Source organism: Alexandromys fortis, unplaced genomic scaffold (assembly GCF_014885135.2).
Source record: "Alexandromys fortis isolate MF-2015 unplaced genomic scaffold, M_Fortis_MF-2015_v1.1 scaffold_26, whole genome shotgun sequence".
In the NCBI taxonomy this organism is placed as follows: Eukaryota; Metazoa; Chordata; class Mammalia; order Rodentia; family Cricetidae; genus Alexandromys; species Alexandromys fortis.
In genome coordinates this window covers 6,402,787-6,417,575 of record NW_026067894.1, presented here as the reverse complement: position 1 = coordinate 6,417,575, position 14,789 = coordinate 6,402,787, and the positions used below count along the sequence as shown (strand labels likewise).

Below are 14,789 nucleotides of genomic sequence, written 5' to 3'. Positions count from 1 at the left end.
TTAATTAATTAATTATGTATGCAATATTCTGCCTGTGTGTATACCTGCAGGCCAGAAGAGGGCACCAGACCTCATGATAGATGGTTGTAAGTCACCTTGTGGTTTCTGGGAATTGAACTCAGGACCTTTGGAAGAGCAGGCAATGCTCCCAACCCCTGAGCCATCTCTCCCCTTGGCTACTTTCTTATACAATGCAGGACAACCAGCCCTGACCAGGTACATCTACAATGGGCAGGACCCTCTTACATCCACCATTTACAAAGAAAACACTCCCTGGAATGGCAGTTGAGGCTCTTCTTCCCAGATGACTCTAGCTTGTATTAAGTTGGTAAAACAAAACAAACAAAAGCTAACCAGGATAGGTACAGTGGTTAATGCTAAGATATGCTTAATTGCTGCTCTCCTTTGAAGAACCCACACCCACACTAGGGTACACCGTGCTTTCTAAGCCCCTTTCTCTCTGCTAACCCTACACTTAAAGTCTGGATTAAAGTGCTTTAACATATTCTCAACTCTGCTTCAAACTGGCTAGGCCTAAAATTCCTTTATGACTCCAAGCCACAAATCCTGGTTTGACTTGGGTAGACCCTAAAAGATGAGGGAACCTCCTTAAGCTGCTGGGTGTGACAGTGTGGAGCTGTGTCTTTGTCCCTTCACCACTGACAAAGGGAAAAGAAGGCCCGAATTAGTTTTCTTCAGCTGTGGATCTCCCATCTTGCCGGCAGCAACGGTTGTTAACTGGCGGTGACTCACATCATCTCTGAGTTCATTTAAATTGGGCTACTGGGGCTGGAGAGATAGCTTAGCACTTAAGACGCTGAGTGCTCTTCCAGAGGCCCCAGGTTCAATTCCCAGCACCCACATGGCAGCTCACAACTATCTGTAACTCCAGTTGCAGGGGATACACACCGTCATACATACATACATACAGACATGCAGGCAAAACACCAATGTACACGATAAATAAATTATTAAACAAAACAAAACAACAACAACAACAACAAAGTACTCAAAGATCTTTTGGCTGGAGAGCTGGCTCAACAGATAAAAGCACGTACTTATTACTCTTGCAGAGGACCTGTGTTCGGTTCCTTGCACCCACATTGTGGTTCTCAACCATCTACAACTCCAGTTTCAGGGAATATGCCACCTTTTTCTGCTTCCTTTGACACTGCACGCAGGTGGTGTACTTTCTTCCCTTTTAAAAGTTATTTTATTTTATTTATTTATTTAAAAATATATATGTATATATATACACATATGTTTGTCATATGAATGTTTTAGCTGCATGTATGTCTGTTTGCCACATGTGTGCATGGTCCCTGTGGAAGTCAGAAGAGGACATTGGATCTCTTGGAACAGGAATTATAGGGGTCCTCTGCAAGAACAGTGAGTACTTTTAATCACTGAGCCATCTCTCCGGCCCTGGAGCACTTTCATATAAAACAAACACTCATATGTATAAAACAAATAAATATTTTTTTAAAAAAACTATGCCATGTAACAGACTTTTTGGAAGGTAACTAAAAAGGAAACCACCCTGAGGCATATCTTTGACAAACTGTGGGAAACCAGAGACAAAAAGAAAATATGAGGGGTTGGAGAGATGGCTCAGTGGTTAAGAGCACTGGCTGTTCTTCCAGAGGGTCTGAGTTCAATTCCCAGCAACCCCTTGGTGGCTCACAGCCATCTGTAATGAGATCTGACGCCTTCTTCTGGCCTGCAGGTATACGTGCAGATCAAACACTATATACATAATTAATAAATCTTAAAAAAATTTCCTTTACTCCCAAAGTGCTTCCAAGGGAAGAACTGGGCAGTAGAGGGAAGCTGGCTAAACGCTAACATGCTTCTCTGAGGCAGCATCCCGGAAGAAATCGGGATGAATCTAAGTCTAGGGAAACATGCCTGTCATTCCATCCATTAGAGGAAGAAGCTGGAGAGTTTGAGGCCAGTCTAGGCAGCACAGTGAGCGCAAGGCCACTGGGTAATATAAAGAGACCCCCGTCCCAGATAAAACAAAGGACCAAGAGGTCCAGGTGAATTTTATTCATTCAAAAGATTGGAGCTGACCCCTGGGCTGATATAAAGTGGGCTTCCTAACAGATACCTGAAGGCTGGCTTGCTGCTACCTGTGTCTCACAGATGTGCTGGACCCCCGGCCTCCGGGACCGCAGCATCTGCTAGCTGCAGCACTTTGCTTCCTTGCCAGGACATTGCTGTGGCGGAACGTTCCAAGACAAAGGACTACAGAACCAAGACAATGCCCCTGCTGTGAGGCCTATCCAGTGGGCTTCAGACGGCTCCTGGAGACATTTTTGTTGGGTTACTATACACCCACAAATAACGACTTAAAAAAGAAAAAGGAAAAAAAAAAGCCAGGACAATTTGAGGGCTATTTAGAACAGGCATTTAAAAACGAGAAGATACACAGACGGGACTGCTATGTCTTGCATGCACAGACTCTATGTTGTTTGCCCCGCCCCCAGTCGCTCCCACGCTGGCCCATTCTGCACACTGAGGCAGGACTTACAGCTCTGATCTCGGCAGCCGTGTCTGTTGTCCCTGGTCAAGGACTTTTGTTTATTTACGATTTTATTTTATTGTTAATTAATTTTCCCACATATGTCCCCATGTCCTCAGAGACCAGAGACCCTGGTTTCTGAGCCACCTCCCACTGTGTGGGACTCACACTTGGGTCCTCTGGAAGAGCACTGTGAACTCTGGACCACTGAGATCTCTCTCCAGCCCAGCGTTTTCTTTCCTTAAAACCTTTTCATTATACTGTGTATGTGTGTGCACACGTATGCCGTGGCCTGCGTGTCGAGGTCAGAGGATATCTTCAGGAGTCCGTTCTTGCCTTCCACACATAGGTCGTGGGGATCGAACCTGGGTCATTAGGTTTGATAGCAAATGCCTTCACCCACAAAGTAACTCCACCAGTGTGTGCTCAAGGATTTTCAACAGCTCTGTTGCCTGAAAAATAATGAAGCCCTGATGATCCTCCCCACCAGAGCCTCCCTCCTCTTCCTCGGCCATCTCTATCTCCTTTGTCTCCATCCTGCATAGCTTTCTTCTTCCTCTCCCACTTTTCCCAGGACTCACTTTTTTTTTTAAATATTTATTTATTTATTACGTATACAATATTCTGTCTGTGTGTATGCTTGCAGGCCAGAAGAGGGCACCAGACCTCACTACAGATGGTTGTGAGCCACCATGTGGTTGCCGGGAACTGAACTCAGGACCTTTGGAAGAGCAGGCAATGCTCTTAACCTCTGAGCCATCTCTCCAGCCCCCAGGACTCACTTTTTGACTGTCTTTTGAGCTTCATGTCATTGTTATTTCCACCAGGTGCCTTTCCTGGTGCCCCTTGCTTGCCCAGTGCTTCCAGGCTGTGCTGGATGCTCCAGCCAGATCTTCAGCCAGGACGCCAAGGGCCTTCCACCGTACAAAGGCTTCTTCTGTGAGGTGGGTAGCTGTCTCTCTCCACTGAGAGAGGCAAGTTCTAATGGGTTTCAGGCCATGTCTGTTTTTCCCTGATGTTGATTTGTACCCTGGAAACTGAGCAAGAAAGTGAGAAGTGGCACGTGACCGGCCTCCTTCAGCTCCTGGATTTCCCTCTGCTTTTCTTTCTGCTGTCTTTATTGTATCTAGGACAGGCAGGAATGTGGCTCCGTGAGTAGAGTGGTGCCTGGGTTCACGGCACAGAGACCAGTGTAGTGAAGCAGGTGTGCAGGCCCGTAATCCACATCCTAGCGCTTGGCGGTAGAGGCAGGAGGATCTGAAATTCAGAATCGTCCTCAGCTACATTGTCTTAAACATTTTTTTAAAAATATTTTTATTTATTATGTATACAGTGTTCTGTCTTCATATATACCCACTTGCCAGAGAGGGCACCAGATCTCATTACAGATGGTTGTGAGCCACCATGTGGTTGCTGGGAATTGAACTCAGGACCTCAGGAAGACCAGTCAGTGCCCTTAACCTCTGAGCCATCTCTCCAGCCCAACATTTTTTTTAAAATAATTTATTTAGTTTTATGTGCATTGGTGTGAGGGTGTTGGATCCCCTGAAACTGGAGTTACAGACAGTTGTGAGAGGCCATGTGGGTTCTGGGCATTGAACCTGGGTCCTCTGGAAGAGCAACAAGTACTCTTAACCGCTGAGCCATCTCTCCAGCCCCGACACTGTCTTAAACTTAAAAAAGAAGGTCTGGGAGATGGCTCAGCAGGTGAAGTGTGTTTGCGGTGCAAGCATGAAGTCCCGAGTTCAGACCCGCAGCACTGATGTAAATAGCTGGGCGTGGCTGCTCACACTTGCAGCCTCAGCACATGGAGGAAGATGGAGACTTAGGGCCACCAGCCGGGCCAAAAGAATGAAGAGCTCCAGACTCCGTGAGATCCTGCCTCAAAGGGAGAGGACAGAGAAAGAGCATCAACATCCTGTGGTCTCCACGGATACCTTCACCTTCGAGGGTAACAGACTTGTACACAGGTATGTATGTATATACATGGGAAAAGAGAGAGAAAGGGAGGGAGGGAGGGAAAAAGGAAGGAAGGAAGGAAGGAAGGAAGGAAGGAAGGAAGAAAGGAAGGAAGAAAGGAACATTTTCACTGTATCAGAGGTCAATTTATAATAGTACATGAACACATCAGACTTCTGTTTCTGGAATCAACAGACATAAGAAGTTTTATGCAATGTTTAAGCGGGATGATGACGACAATGATGATTTGGTCTGAAGCAAGGTCCTCTGCACCCTAACAAAGGCCTCGGCTTGTGACAGTCCTTCCTCTGGCTCCTGCGTGCCAGCATGACAGGTGTTTCCCATCATGCCTAGCAGGACTTAGTTTATCTAAGTAAGGTTGGCTTAGTATACGACAATCAGCCATCAGTGAGCTGCCTCAGTGGGTTCTCCTCTGACCTCAACAGGCCACAGAGAGCGGTAAGTCTCCCATGTTGATTGCATGTAGTCTGTCTTTAAAGGCAAGCCACGGGATGGCAAACGACATGAATTTTTTTTTTCTGTAAAACTCTTTCACATCAACATGGAAAGAGGATGAACTAATTAAAAGACTGGATTGAACTGAAAGGTAATTTTACAATGATATTCAAGTGGCCCTTAAACAAATCGGGAACGCCCCGCTAGTTATCAGGGAATGCAATACAAATTAAATCCATCCATTCTGAGACCTCACTGCACACGTACCCGATGACTGAAAACTCAAGATTCTCAAAACAGCCTGCTCTGTGAAGGGCTCAGAGAAACCACAATTAGTTAATTTAATTTTGTTATTATTTGCTGTCACTGACACAGAATCTTGAGTATCTTAGGCTGGCCCCGAAATGTCTGAAGATGACCTTTAACTTCTGATCCACGGGCTGCCACCTCCAAAATGTTGGGGTTACAGGTTGCACTGACAAACCAGGTTTCATGCCGTGCTGGGGAACAGAACCCTGAACTTCATGTGTGCTAGGCAAGCACTCTGCCTAGTAAGCTACATCTCCAGCCAACAACTTTTAATCCTCCTGCCTCAGCTTCCCAAGGGCTGGAATTACAGGTGTGTACTGCATATCTAGTTCACATGGGATCTGGAGAGAGGGTCAAAGGCGCTGCTGGGTTCACATGGCCAGTGGCGTGTCTGGTAGATGGTGGGGACACAGTTTGTGGTATATATCGCCACCGGTGGTTTGAAGTTGATAGTGGTGTATCTTCTACAGCCCCAGTGGTCCCAGGTCCTTGACATATTGTCACATTCGCACAACTCAGCAAGTTTCCTAACTCTTGAAAGGTCTGGTGGTGGCCACTCACTCTTTCCCAGAGCTCACTATGTAGCCCAGGCTGGCCTCGAATTTGTGACGATCCTCCCGTCTCAGACCTCTAGTTCTGGGATTCTGAGACACCACACCCAGCTTGAAAGGGGGTTTCTAGAAAGGAGATTTGTTAGCCCGCCACGTAACTGAAATGAACAACACGTGCTTGATTTAAACCTCTTTATTTTACAGCGGACTCATTTACTATCTTTCATCGGTTCTGCGGCCACTTGAAGGAGCACCCGCCCAGGTGAGAGAGGTACCTATCGGAACAGGGAACAGATGGGGCTTCGCCATCCCCAGCTGAAATCAGGGGCCCTGTCTTCCTGTGTTGAGGAGCCCCTCGATGTGTACAGAGCTACTAGGGGAGCCCTAGTGGGTTACCTTCATTATCGGAAAGTGGAACAATGAATCGTTTTCCCTTGCTCCCACCGTAAACCATCTGTCCACCTTCTCCCTCCTTCCTTCCCAAGCATTAGTTAGCAAAAGAGCTTGCTGTGGGCAGGAGAGGTTAGTTTTAACGCTGGAACACTGAGGCTGATTCCTCCCCCTCAAGTACTGGGGATGGAGGGAAGGGCCCCAAGGAGCTGGGTCTCTAGCGGCACACGGTTTTGTTTGTTTTGAAAACAAAATGGTTAGGGAAGCATTATTATATGTCGGGGCTTGCTCAGGGCCTAGGCAGGAAGCCGATGAAGCAGGGCCCTCAGAGCCCGGGTGAGTTACAGAGAGTTCATGAGAGCCCACAGGAGGCCACCGGAGTGGCTTTGCCCCCGCTTTCAGCTTGGAAACCAGATTCCTGTGCTGCACACGGGACAAGGACAAGACCGTGCCGTTCTCCTCATCGGTTCCCAGAGAGCTGACATCTTTGGGGAGGGGTGGGAAGAGGAGGACAGACCGAGAAGAAGGCTCTTGTCAAGCTGGGACCTAGCCTGCATAGAGCCCTTTTTCTACATCACCAGCCACGTGACTCTGGAAGGTTCTTACGCTTTCTGAAGTAGAAATTCTCATTTGAGAGTGGAACAGTGACCTAGGCTCCTGGAGAGAGTGGAATTCTGATAACTTAGTGGATGCCCTCACAGTGCCTGAGGCTTGATGGGTATTTAGATACAGAAGGATGGAAAGACGGACGGCTGAGGAACCATGAGAACGTCCTAGTACTTTTCTCAAAGGGAGGTTTTTGGGTTTTGTTTGTTTTTTTCTGAGACATGATTTCTCATAGCCCTGGCTGAGCCTGAGTTTTCTGTGTAACTTAAACTCTTGATCCCCCTAGGTCTCTATCTCTGCTGGGATTCTCAGTGGGAGCCACCATACCAGGCCTGAATCACTTAAATATTTTTAACCAGGAGTGGTTGGTGCACACCTTTAATCCCAGCATTCAGGAGGCAGAGGCAGTGGATTCAAGGCTAGCCTGGTCTACATAATGACTGCCAGGCCAGTCAGGGCTGTGTAGAGAGAGCCTGTGTCAAAAACAATTTGTGTGTATGTCTGCTTTACGTGTGTGGAGTGTGCTCCTGTATGAGCACACCTGCAGGCCAGAGGAGGACTCCGAGTGCCCTGCTGTTCTCTGTCCAACTCCTTCGACACAGGCTTTCCCACTGATCCTGAAGCCAGGCTGGCAGTCCGCAAGCCACACTGATTCTTCCATCTCTGCCTCTTCCTAGTGCCGGGGTTACAGGTGCCTCTCACCATGCATAGCTTGTTAGGTGGGTTCTGGGGCTTTGAACTCAGGTCCTTATGCTTGTACAAGCCAGCATTTTTGGCCACTGAGTCATCTCCCTAGGTCCCCAGTAACCTTTTTTTTTTTTTTTCCAAACAAAACTTTTACTTAGATTTAATTTGTTTGTTTCTTGGGTTTGTGGTACGCCACAACACACATGGAGAGATGAGAGAATCACTTGCAGGAATCTGTTCTCTCCTTCCACCGTGGGGGTCCTGAGAATTGAACTTAAGTTGTCAGACTTGGCTATGCACACCGAGTCCCCGCACAAGCCCCTGAATCTCTTTTTCAAGGTCAATAAGAGAGTAGAGCTTGGGTGTAACTCTTAATTCTGAAATGTTTGTCCCTGTTAGAGGAGCATCCCCTGGCCCAGGACCCACAGATCAGCTGTCACAGACAATGACTAGTCTGTGTTGTGCTTTGATTGTCTCTCCAAGGTGACTAGGAAGGACACAGAAAATACAGAATTAAACGGGACAAAATACTTGTCCCGGAGGCAAGGGGACTGTCAAGAAAGTTTAACATATAAATAGGAAGGAGCCAGAAAATGAGGAGTGGGGGCAGTCCACCTGGGGCAGCAGGGAGGGTCCTGAGCAGCGACCACACAGCCCAGGGCCCTGCGCACTGTAACAACGTCTCATCCAAGAGCTAGCCTCTGCTCCCCAGCCTCTGCTCCTCAGGGCTAGCCTCTGCTCCCCAGCCTCTGCTCCTCAGGGTTGGCCTCTACTCCCCAGCCTCTCCTCTGCTCCTCAGGGTTAGCCTCTACTCCCCAGCCTCTCTTCTGTTCCTCAGGGCTAGCCTCTGCTCCCCAGCCTCTCCTCTGTTCCTCAGGGCTAGCCTCTGCTCCCCAGCCTCTCCTCTGTTCCTCAGGGCTAGCCTCTACTCCTCAGAGCAACTTCTCCTGACTACTAGTGAAGTAGAATTTTCTGGAGAATACTGTTTATTCTGTAATTTTTAACATCTCCGTGTGCAGCCAAGCTGGCCTTGTAATCACAATGTTCCTGTCTCTACTGAGGACTGAAATGGCAGACTTGTGCTACCAAGTTGAGTCTCTGGTACCCTCTGTCCCTTAAGGGGGAGAGCGTTCCAATCAGCCCTCGTGAGCTGGCTCGAGGTCACCTAGTACTGGAATAGGTTAGATGTTACCAAGTTGGTTTTGTTGGTTAGTTAGTCCGAGTTAGTTTCCCTGCACCCAATATGGGATTGAGAATCTGTTCTGCAATGTTGTGGACATGATGCTTAAGACAAGATGCTTCCAAGTGGCAGACCCTGGGTGATGACCCCTGACCAGAACACTCAGATGTCTGCCTGTCTGTTTAGCTGTAGCATTCATGGGGCAAGGACCAGACTCACACCTGTATCCCAGCACAGTGCTTCTCATCGGGTGACAAAAGAATGTCCTTAGCTCTTTGGTATAGTGGCAGAAGGGATATGGACACAGCTTGGGGTGGCCAGAGCAGAATGCAGTTAAGGATGGCTTCAAGCTGCAAGGGCTATACAAAAGGTGCCTCAGTTTACCCAACCAGAAAAAGCTCAAGTGAAGCTGCTAGAAGACCATGCTTCTGGGCCATAAAAGCTCCTTGCAGAGGCAGGGGCGGCACTGGGACAGGGTCACCGGGTCTCCACTTGGATGTCTGCAGGGTTAGAGGTCACAGTCGCAGGCTGCTGGCTGCCGTTGCTGTTTGGGTCCAGGGCAGGAGGCACAGGTGGCTTCTGGCTCTTGGGCTCCAATTCCCGCCTGGTCCTCATTCTCCTGTAAGAGACAGTGAGGAATGGGCTCCATGACAATGGCTCGTAAAGTCACACTGGTGACAGTTGAAAAGGACCTTTGGCGCCAGCCTGGATCACTTCGGGATATTCTGTTTAAACTGCTAAGCTTCAGCTGGAGAGATGGCTTAGCGGTTAAGAGCATTGCCTGCTCTTCCAAAGGTCCTGAGTTCAATTCCCAGCAACCACATGGTGGTTCACAACCCTCTGTAATGAGGTCTGGTGCCCTCTTCTTGCCTGCAGGCATACATGTACACAGACTATTGTATATATAATAAATAAATAAATATTAAAAAAAGAATAAACTGCTAAGCTTCATTCTGCCCCTGACAATGACTGGAGTCCGAGCAGGGGCTGCATTCAAGGCTAAGTGGAACTCAAGGGTTGTAGCATGATTATGCACATTAAGCATTTTGCTAGGAATATTTAAGAACATCTTATGTGATTAAGAAGAGAACAGACTTAAAATGTCCACAGTCCCAGGACATCAGTGTAACCAGTGTGAGGTGAAGGGGTACCTACCCACAGGTCAATCAGAGTTTCAGCAATGATGGGCAGAATGACAGGAGACCTGGACCTCAATGCCACCTCCTTATTTCCAAGATGCTCACGAGTAACAACACCCCCAAAGACTTTACAAATAACACTGATGCTACTATTGTTGCTGTTGTTGTTTGAGACTGGTTTTTATGTAGCCCAGGCTGGCCTCGAATTCATCATGTAGCTGAGGATGACCTTATACTTCTGATCCTCCTGCCTTTACCCCCTGAGGGCCACCATACTTATTCATGCCATGCTGGGAATCGAACCTAGGCCTTCATGGATGCTAGGCAAGTGCTCTACCCACTGAACCACATCCCCTGTTCTTATTACATGGTAAGGTGGGAATATTTTCTTTGAAACCGGATGGATTGGGTTTAAACCTCAGCTCTGACCAGGAGGGCAGGAGGGCGGAACTACCCTGGGCATGCGCTAACATTCTGCACCTGGAATAGGGAAGGAGTGTGTGTGTGTGTGTGTGTGTGTGTGTGCATGTGTAAATCAGAATGAGGGAGGAGTGTGTGTGTGCGCGCATGTAAACAAAATGGGGAGGAGTGTGTGTCTCTGTGCATGCATGCTTGCATATGTGTAAGCCAGAATGGGAAAGGTGTGTGTGTGTGTGTGCCTGCACATGTTGGGGGAGCAGTGTGTGTGTGTGTGTGTGTGTGTATATGTGTAAACCAGAAGAGGGAGCAGTGTGTGTGGGGAAACCAGGCAGTCCTGGGCATTCTGTACCTGTTGTACATCTTCAACAGGATGAGAACCAAGGTGACAATGATGATGACGACCACCACGACGGCAGCCACGATGGCCCCAGAACCTGCAGAAAAGAGGGAACCGAAAGTGGGTAGAAGCACTTGGCAAACACAGACGAGTCCCCAGAAACCACATGGGCAGAGACAAGAGGATCCCCAGAAGCTTGCAGACCCCTAACCTGGTGTGTGCTTATGTGTGATGGGAGAAGACAACAGAGAGACTGTTGTCGGCCAGGTAGAAGGGCAGGGCTGAGACGGAGGGTGCCCTCTCACCTCCATGTATGTGTCACGGCATGCTCATGCTAACATGAACATACATAAACAAATGCGCACACACATCACATACACACACAATAAAAAGTGAATTAATTGAAATATAAACTACGAGAGAGCAGAGACGGTGAGGACTTGAGCAGACACGCAGATTGGGAGGCCCCCAGTGGGCACTTGTCACAAATGATTTAGACAGAAAGTGTCTCCTCAAAACCTTACACGCTTATGGTTTGACCCCAGCTGGTGGGCTGAATTGCTGACCTTTGGCTGGAACATGAGGACCTCAATCAGTAGATTAAGCCACTGGATTTATAGCTTTATGGCATTATTGAGCAATGACAGAAACTGTATGGGGGAGGGGCTTGACGGAAGGAAGTGGGTCACTCGGGCCTTTGAAGGTCATCTTGCCGTGTTTTCATTCTATCTCTCTCTGCCTCCCAGCCTTCATGAGGGGCAACTCACCATGCCCTCTCTGAATGACACTATCTCAACTCAGGCCCACAGCTGTGGAGTCAAGTCACCAGGACCGAGACCTGAGCCGGGACCCAAGCCATGAAGACTGAGCCCAGACACAAGCCACCAGGATTGAGCCCTGAGTCCACACAGATCTTTTCCCCATTTAAGTTGATTTTTTTCAGATGTTCTGGCACAGTAGTAAGGAGCTGACTCCCATGTAGCCCAGGATAACCTTGAGCTCCCAATTCTCCTCTGTCTCTCAAGGGTTGGGATTGCAGACTTGTGCCACTGCGCCTGTCTGAGTCTGCTTATCAGCCCCAACATAGCTCCCAACTTCTGCGGGACAGATCAGCAAGTCCCTTCCTTCCTTCCTTCCTTCCTTCCTTCCTTCCTTCCTTCCTTCCTTCCTTCCTTTCTTTTTTTTTTTTTTTTTTTTTGAGACAGGGTTTCTCTGTAGTTTTGGAGCCTGTCCTGGAACTAGCTCTTGTAGACCAGGTTGGCCTTGAACTCACAGAGATCCGCCCGCCTCTGTCTCCCGAGTGCTGGGATTAAAGGCGTGCGCCACCACCACCCGGCTCCCTCTTTCTGAAAATATGCAACTGATGTGATTTTGGGGATAATTTTGAAAATATAAAAATAAGCAAACCATGGGAGAGGCTGGGTCACTATGGTCTGCACCTGTGCTTTCATCCGTGTAGCTGTGTGTGTGTGTGTGTGTGTGTGTGTGTGTGTGTGTGCACGTTAAAGCCTGTGCAGATTTTAGGACTAGGGGCTGGAGAGAGAAAAGGCCTAACAGTTAAGAGCACTGGCTGCTTTGCACACAATCCAGGTCAGTTCCCCTGACAATGGGTTACAACTTTCTGTAACTTCAGGACCTGGAGGACCTGCTGCCCTCTTCTGGCATTCTTGGGCACTGCACACACACGGTGCACAGACACACATGCAAGCAAAACACTCATATATGCAAGAACAAATAAACCTTTAAAAACATCAGTTCTATGTCTGAAACAGCCATCCCAAGGAAATATTCCTACATGTGGAAATACACGCACTTGTTAAAAAGACACCAACATATCCAGCTGTGGTGTTCACACCTGTAATTGCATCACACGGGGAGGGGCAGAAGGATCAGGAGTTCAAGGACATCTTTAACTACAAAGAAAGCTGAAGGCCAGTCCTTGAGACTCGTCCCTTGTCTCGAAACAGAATAAAGCAAACTAAGTGCCAGAGAGATGACTCAGCCAGCTAAGAGTGCATACTCTTCTTGTAAAGGACCCAATTTTGGTTCCCAGCCCCCACATCATATGGTTCACAACCACCTGTAACTCCAGTTCCAGAGGATCTGGTCACTAACATGCAAACCCCCTACTCACATCAATCTTAAAAAAACAAACCTCCAAAACAGCCAGTACAATTACATATGTTATCTTACAGTGTTATCATGGTCATCTCGCCATGCTTTTATCTGTTCCACTCATGGTTTTGGTGGCTGGACGTATGTTACCCCATGTTTGGTTGCACCATGATTTGCTCACCAAGTCCCTAGTGAGATTGTTCATGCTTTCAACCTTTTGCTCTTACAGAGCCAGTGTGCGAGTCCTGACTCACGGTGTCAGTGTCTAACCTCAATACATTCTCAATGGCAAGTTCTAACTTTAGGTCCGAGAACAACATCCTGTCAGAGTTTTGAAAACCTCAAGAGCCATAACTACGTCTGGGCTTTGTGCCAATTTATCACGTCAGAGGGAATTTCATATTTCCGGAATAATCAGTCCCCAGTGCTGTTTGAGTGGAAGTGTCTGTCTATTGAACTATTGACATCCTGAGTGATTTAATGAGGTAAGGCGGGTAGACTAGTCCATGAGATACTATGAAATGCTTCAGTGATGCATTTTGAAGACTGTGGGTTACATGGGAATACTTAAGACCATCTCAGGTGTGGAGGGTAGACTAGGACACCGTGCAACACTAGCGTATGGCCATGGGAACACAAGGTTCAGCTAAAGAAGCTGACAGGGGACCAGAGATATGGCTCAGTGGTTAAAAGCACAGGCTGCTCTTGCAGAGGACCCAGGTTCCATTCCCATTCTCTAGTCCCTGGGTGGCCTCCACAGGTACTGCATACACAATATCGGTACCCACATGCAGACAAACATTGCTGCATATAAAAAAAAATCAGATTAAAAGAAGCCAGATACAAAAGAATGCATATGGCTCTCTTTCCGTTCACACAAAATTTAAAACCATATAGAATCAATCAGTGTATCAGTATTTGGTGGGCTCCTTTGGGGACCAGGACCTGGGGTCATTGGTATTCTCTGTTTCCTGGTATGGGTGCTGGTGACACAAATGTGTGCACTTTGTGAAAAGTTAGTACACACATGAGTTGTGCACTTTTTAATACCTTTACAAAGATTTGTTTTCTCTCTCTCTCTTAAGATTTACTTATTATGTATACAGTGTTCTGTCTGTGTGTATGCCTGCACACCAGAAAAGGACACCAGATCTCATTACAGATGGTTGTGAGCCACCATGTGGGTGCTGGGACTTGAACTCAGGTCCTCTGGAAGAGCAGCCAGTGCTCTTAACCACTGAGACATCTCTCCAGCCCTGCAAAGATTTGTGAAATATAAAAAATAAATGACTCTGGAGGCTACGACAGGAGGATTGCAAGTCCCAGCCTAGCCTGGGCTACCAAAGGAGACCTTGTTTCCAAACAAGCAGAATCATTTCCACCTGGCTTTCAGTCATTCCCCTCCTGTAACTCCCTTCAGGACCGTTTGAGACATACCGAGCTGCTTCCAAATGCATGGAGCTGCTCCTGGGGACACCTGGACCATATGCAGAGTGCACACGCCATCAGCTGAAAAGGCTGAAGGGACCTACACTCCTTAGACAACTATGTTGTCTTCTTTTGATGGGTGCGTTAGTTAGTTTGTGTCCATCTGATGCAAACACATCGGCCTGGGGACCTGGGTCTGCAGGGCATTTTCTACATGAACGATTGACGTGGGAGGTCCTGGGTCGTATCCGAAACCGGGCTGAGAAGTCATGGGAGCAAGCCAGTGAGCAGCACGCCTCCATGGTTTCTGCTTTCCAGGCTCCTGCCTTGGACTTCCATGGCGATGGGCTGTAAGGACAATAAGCTACAAGCTAAAACAAACCTTTTCCTCGCCAAGTGGCTTTTAGTCATGGCGTACATGACAACGGTGGAGAAGCGAACTGGCATGCAGAGTTCCATGTGGCCTCAAACACTATTAGCTGAGGATAACCTTGATCTTCCTGCTTCCACAAGCCCAGTGATGGGATGGGGTTCATGTATGTGTATGCCACATCCAGTTTATCCAGGGCTGGGAATCAAACCCAGGGCTTTAAGCCTGCTAGGCAAGCCCTCTTCCAACTGAGCTACATGCTGGGACTGGGGCTGATTTCCTGAAGAGCTGTCATCTGCTTCTCTCTCTCTCTCTCTC

At 47.9% G+C, this 14,789-nt stretch overlaps 1 protein-coding gene across 6 annotated transcripts in view; it reads right to left on the bottom strand.

The window, feature by feature from the left end:
• Positions 1–8,423: 8,423 nt before the first annotated feature.
• Ncmap (non-compact myelin associated protein) overlaps positions 8,424–14,789 on the bottom strand; it is a 29,211-nt gene continuing 22,845 nt past the window's right edge. For 5 of the 6 annotated variants that reach the window (XM_050155929.1, XM_050155939.1, XM_050155965.1 and 2 more), the window contains 2 exons: positions 10,571–10,655; positions 8,425–9,281 (listed from right to left, as the gene is read on the bottom strand). In XM_050155929.1, the coding sequence (XP_050011886.1) occupies positions 9,140–9,281; positions 10,571–10,655 (227 nt within the window). In that variant the 3' untranslated portion in view covers positions 8,425–9,139. Of the gene's footprint in view, positions 9,282–10,570; positions 10,656–14,789 lie in introns of all 6 variants that reach the window. The other variant, XM_050155958.1, reaches the window with a different exon arrangement.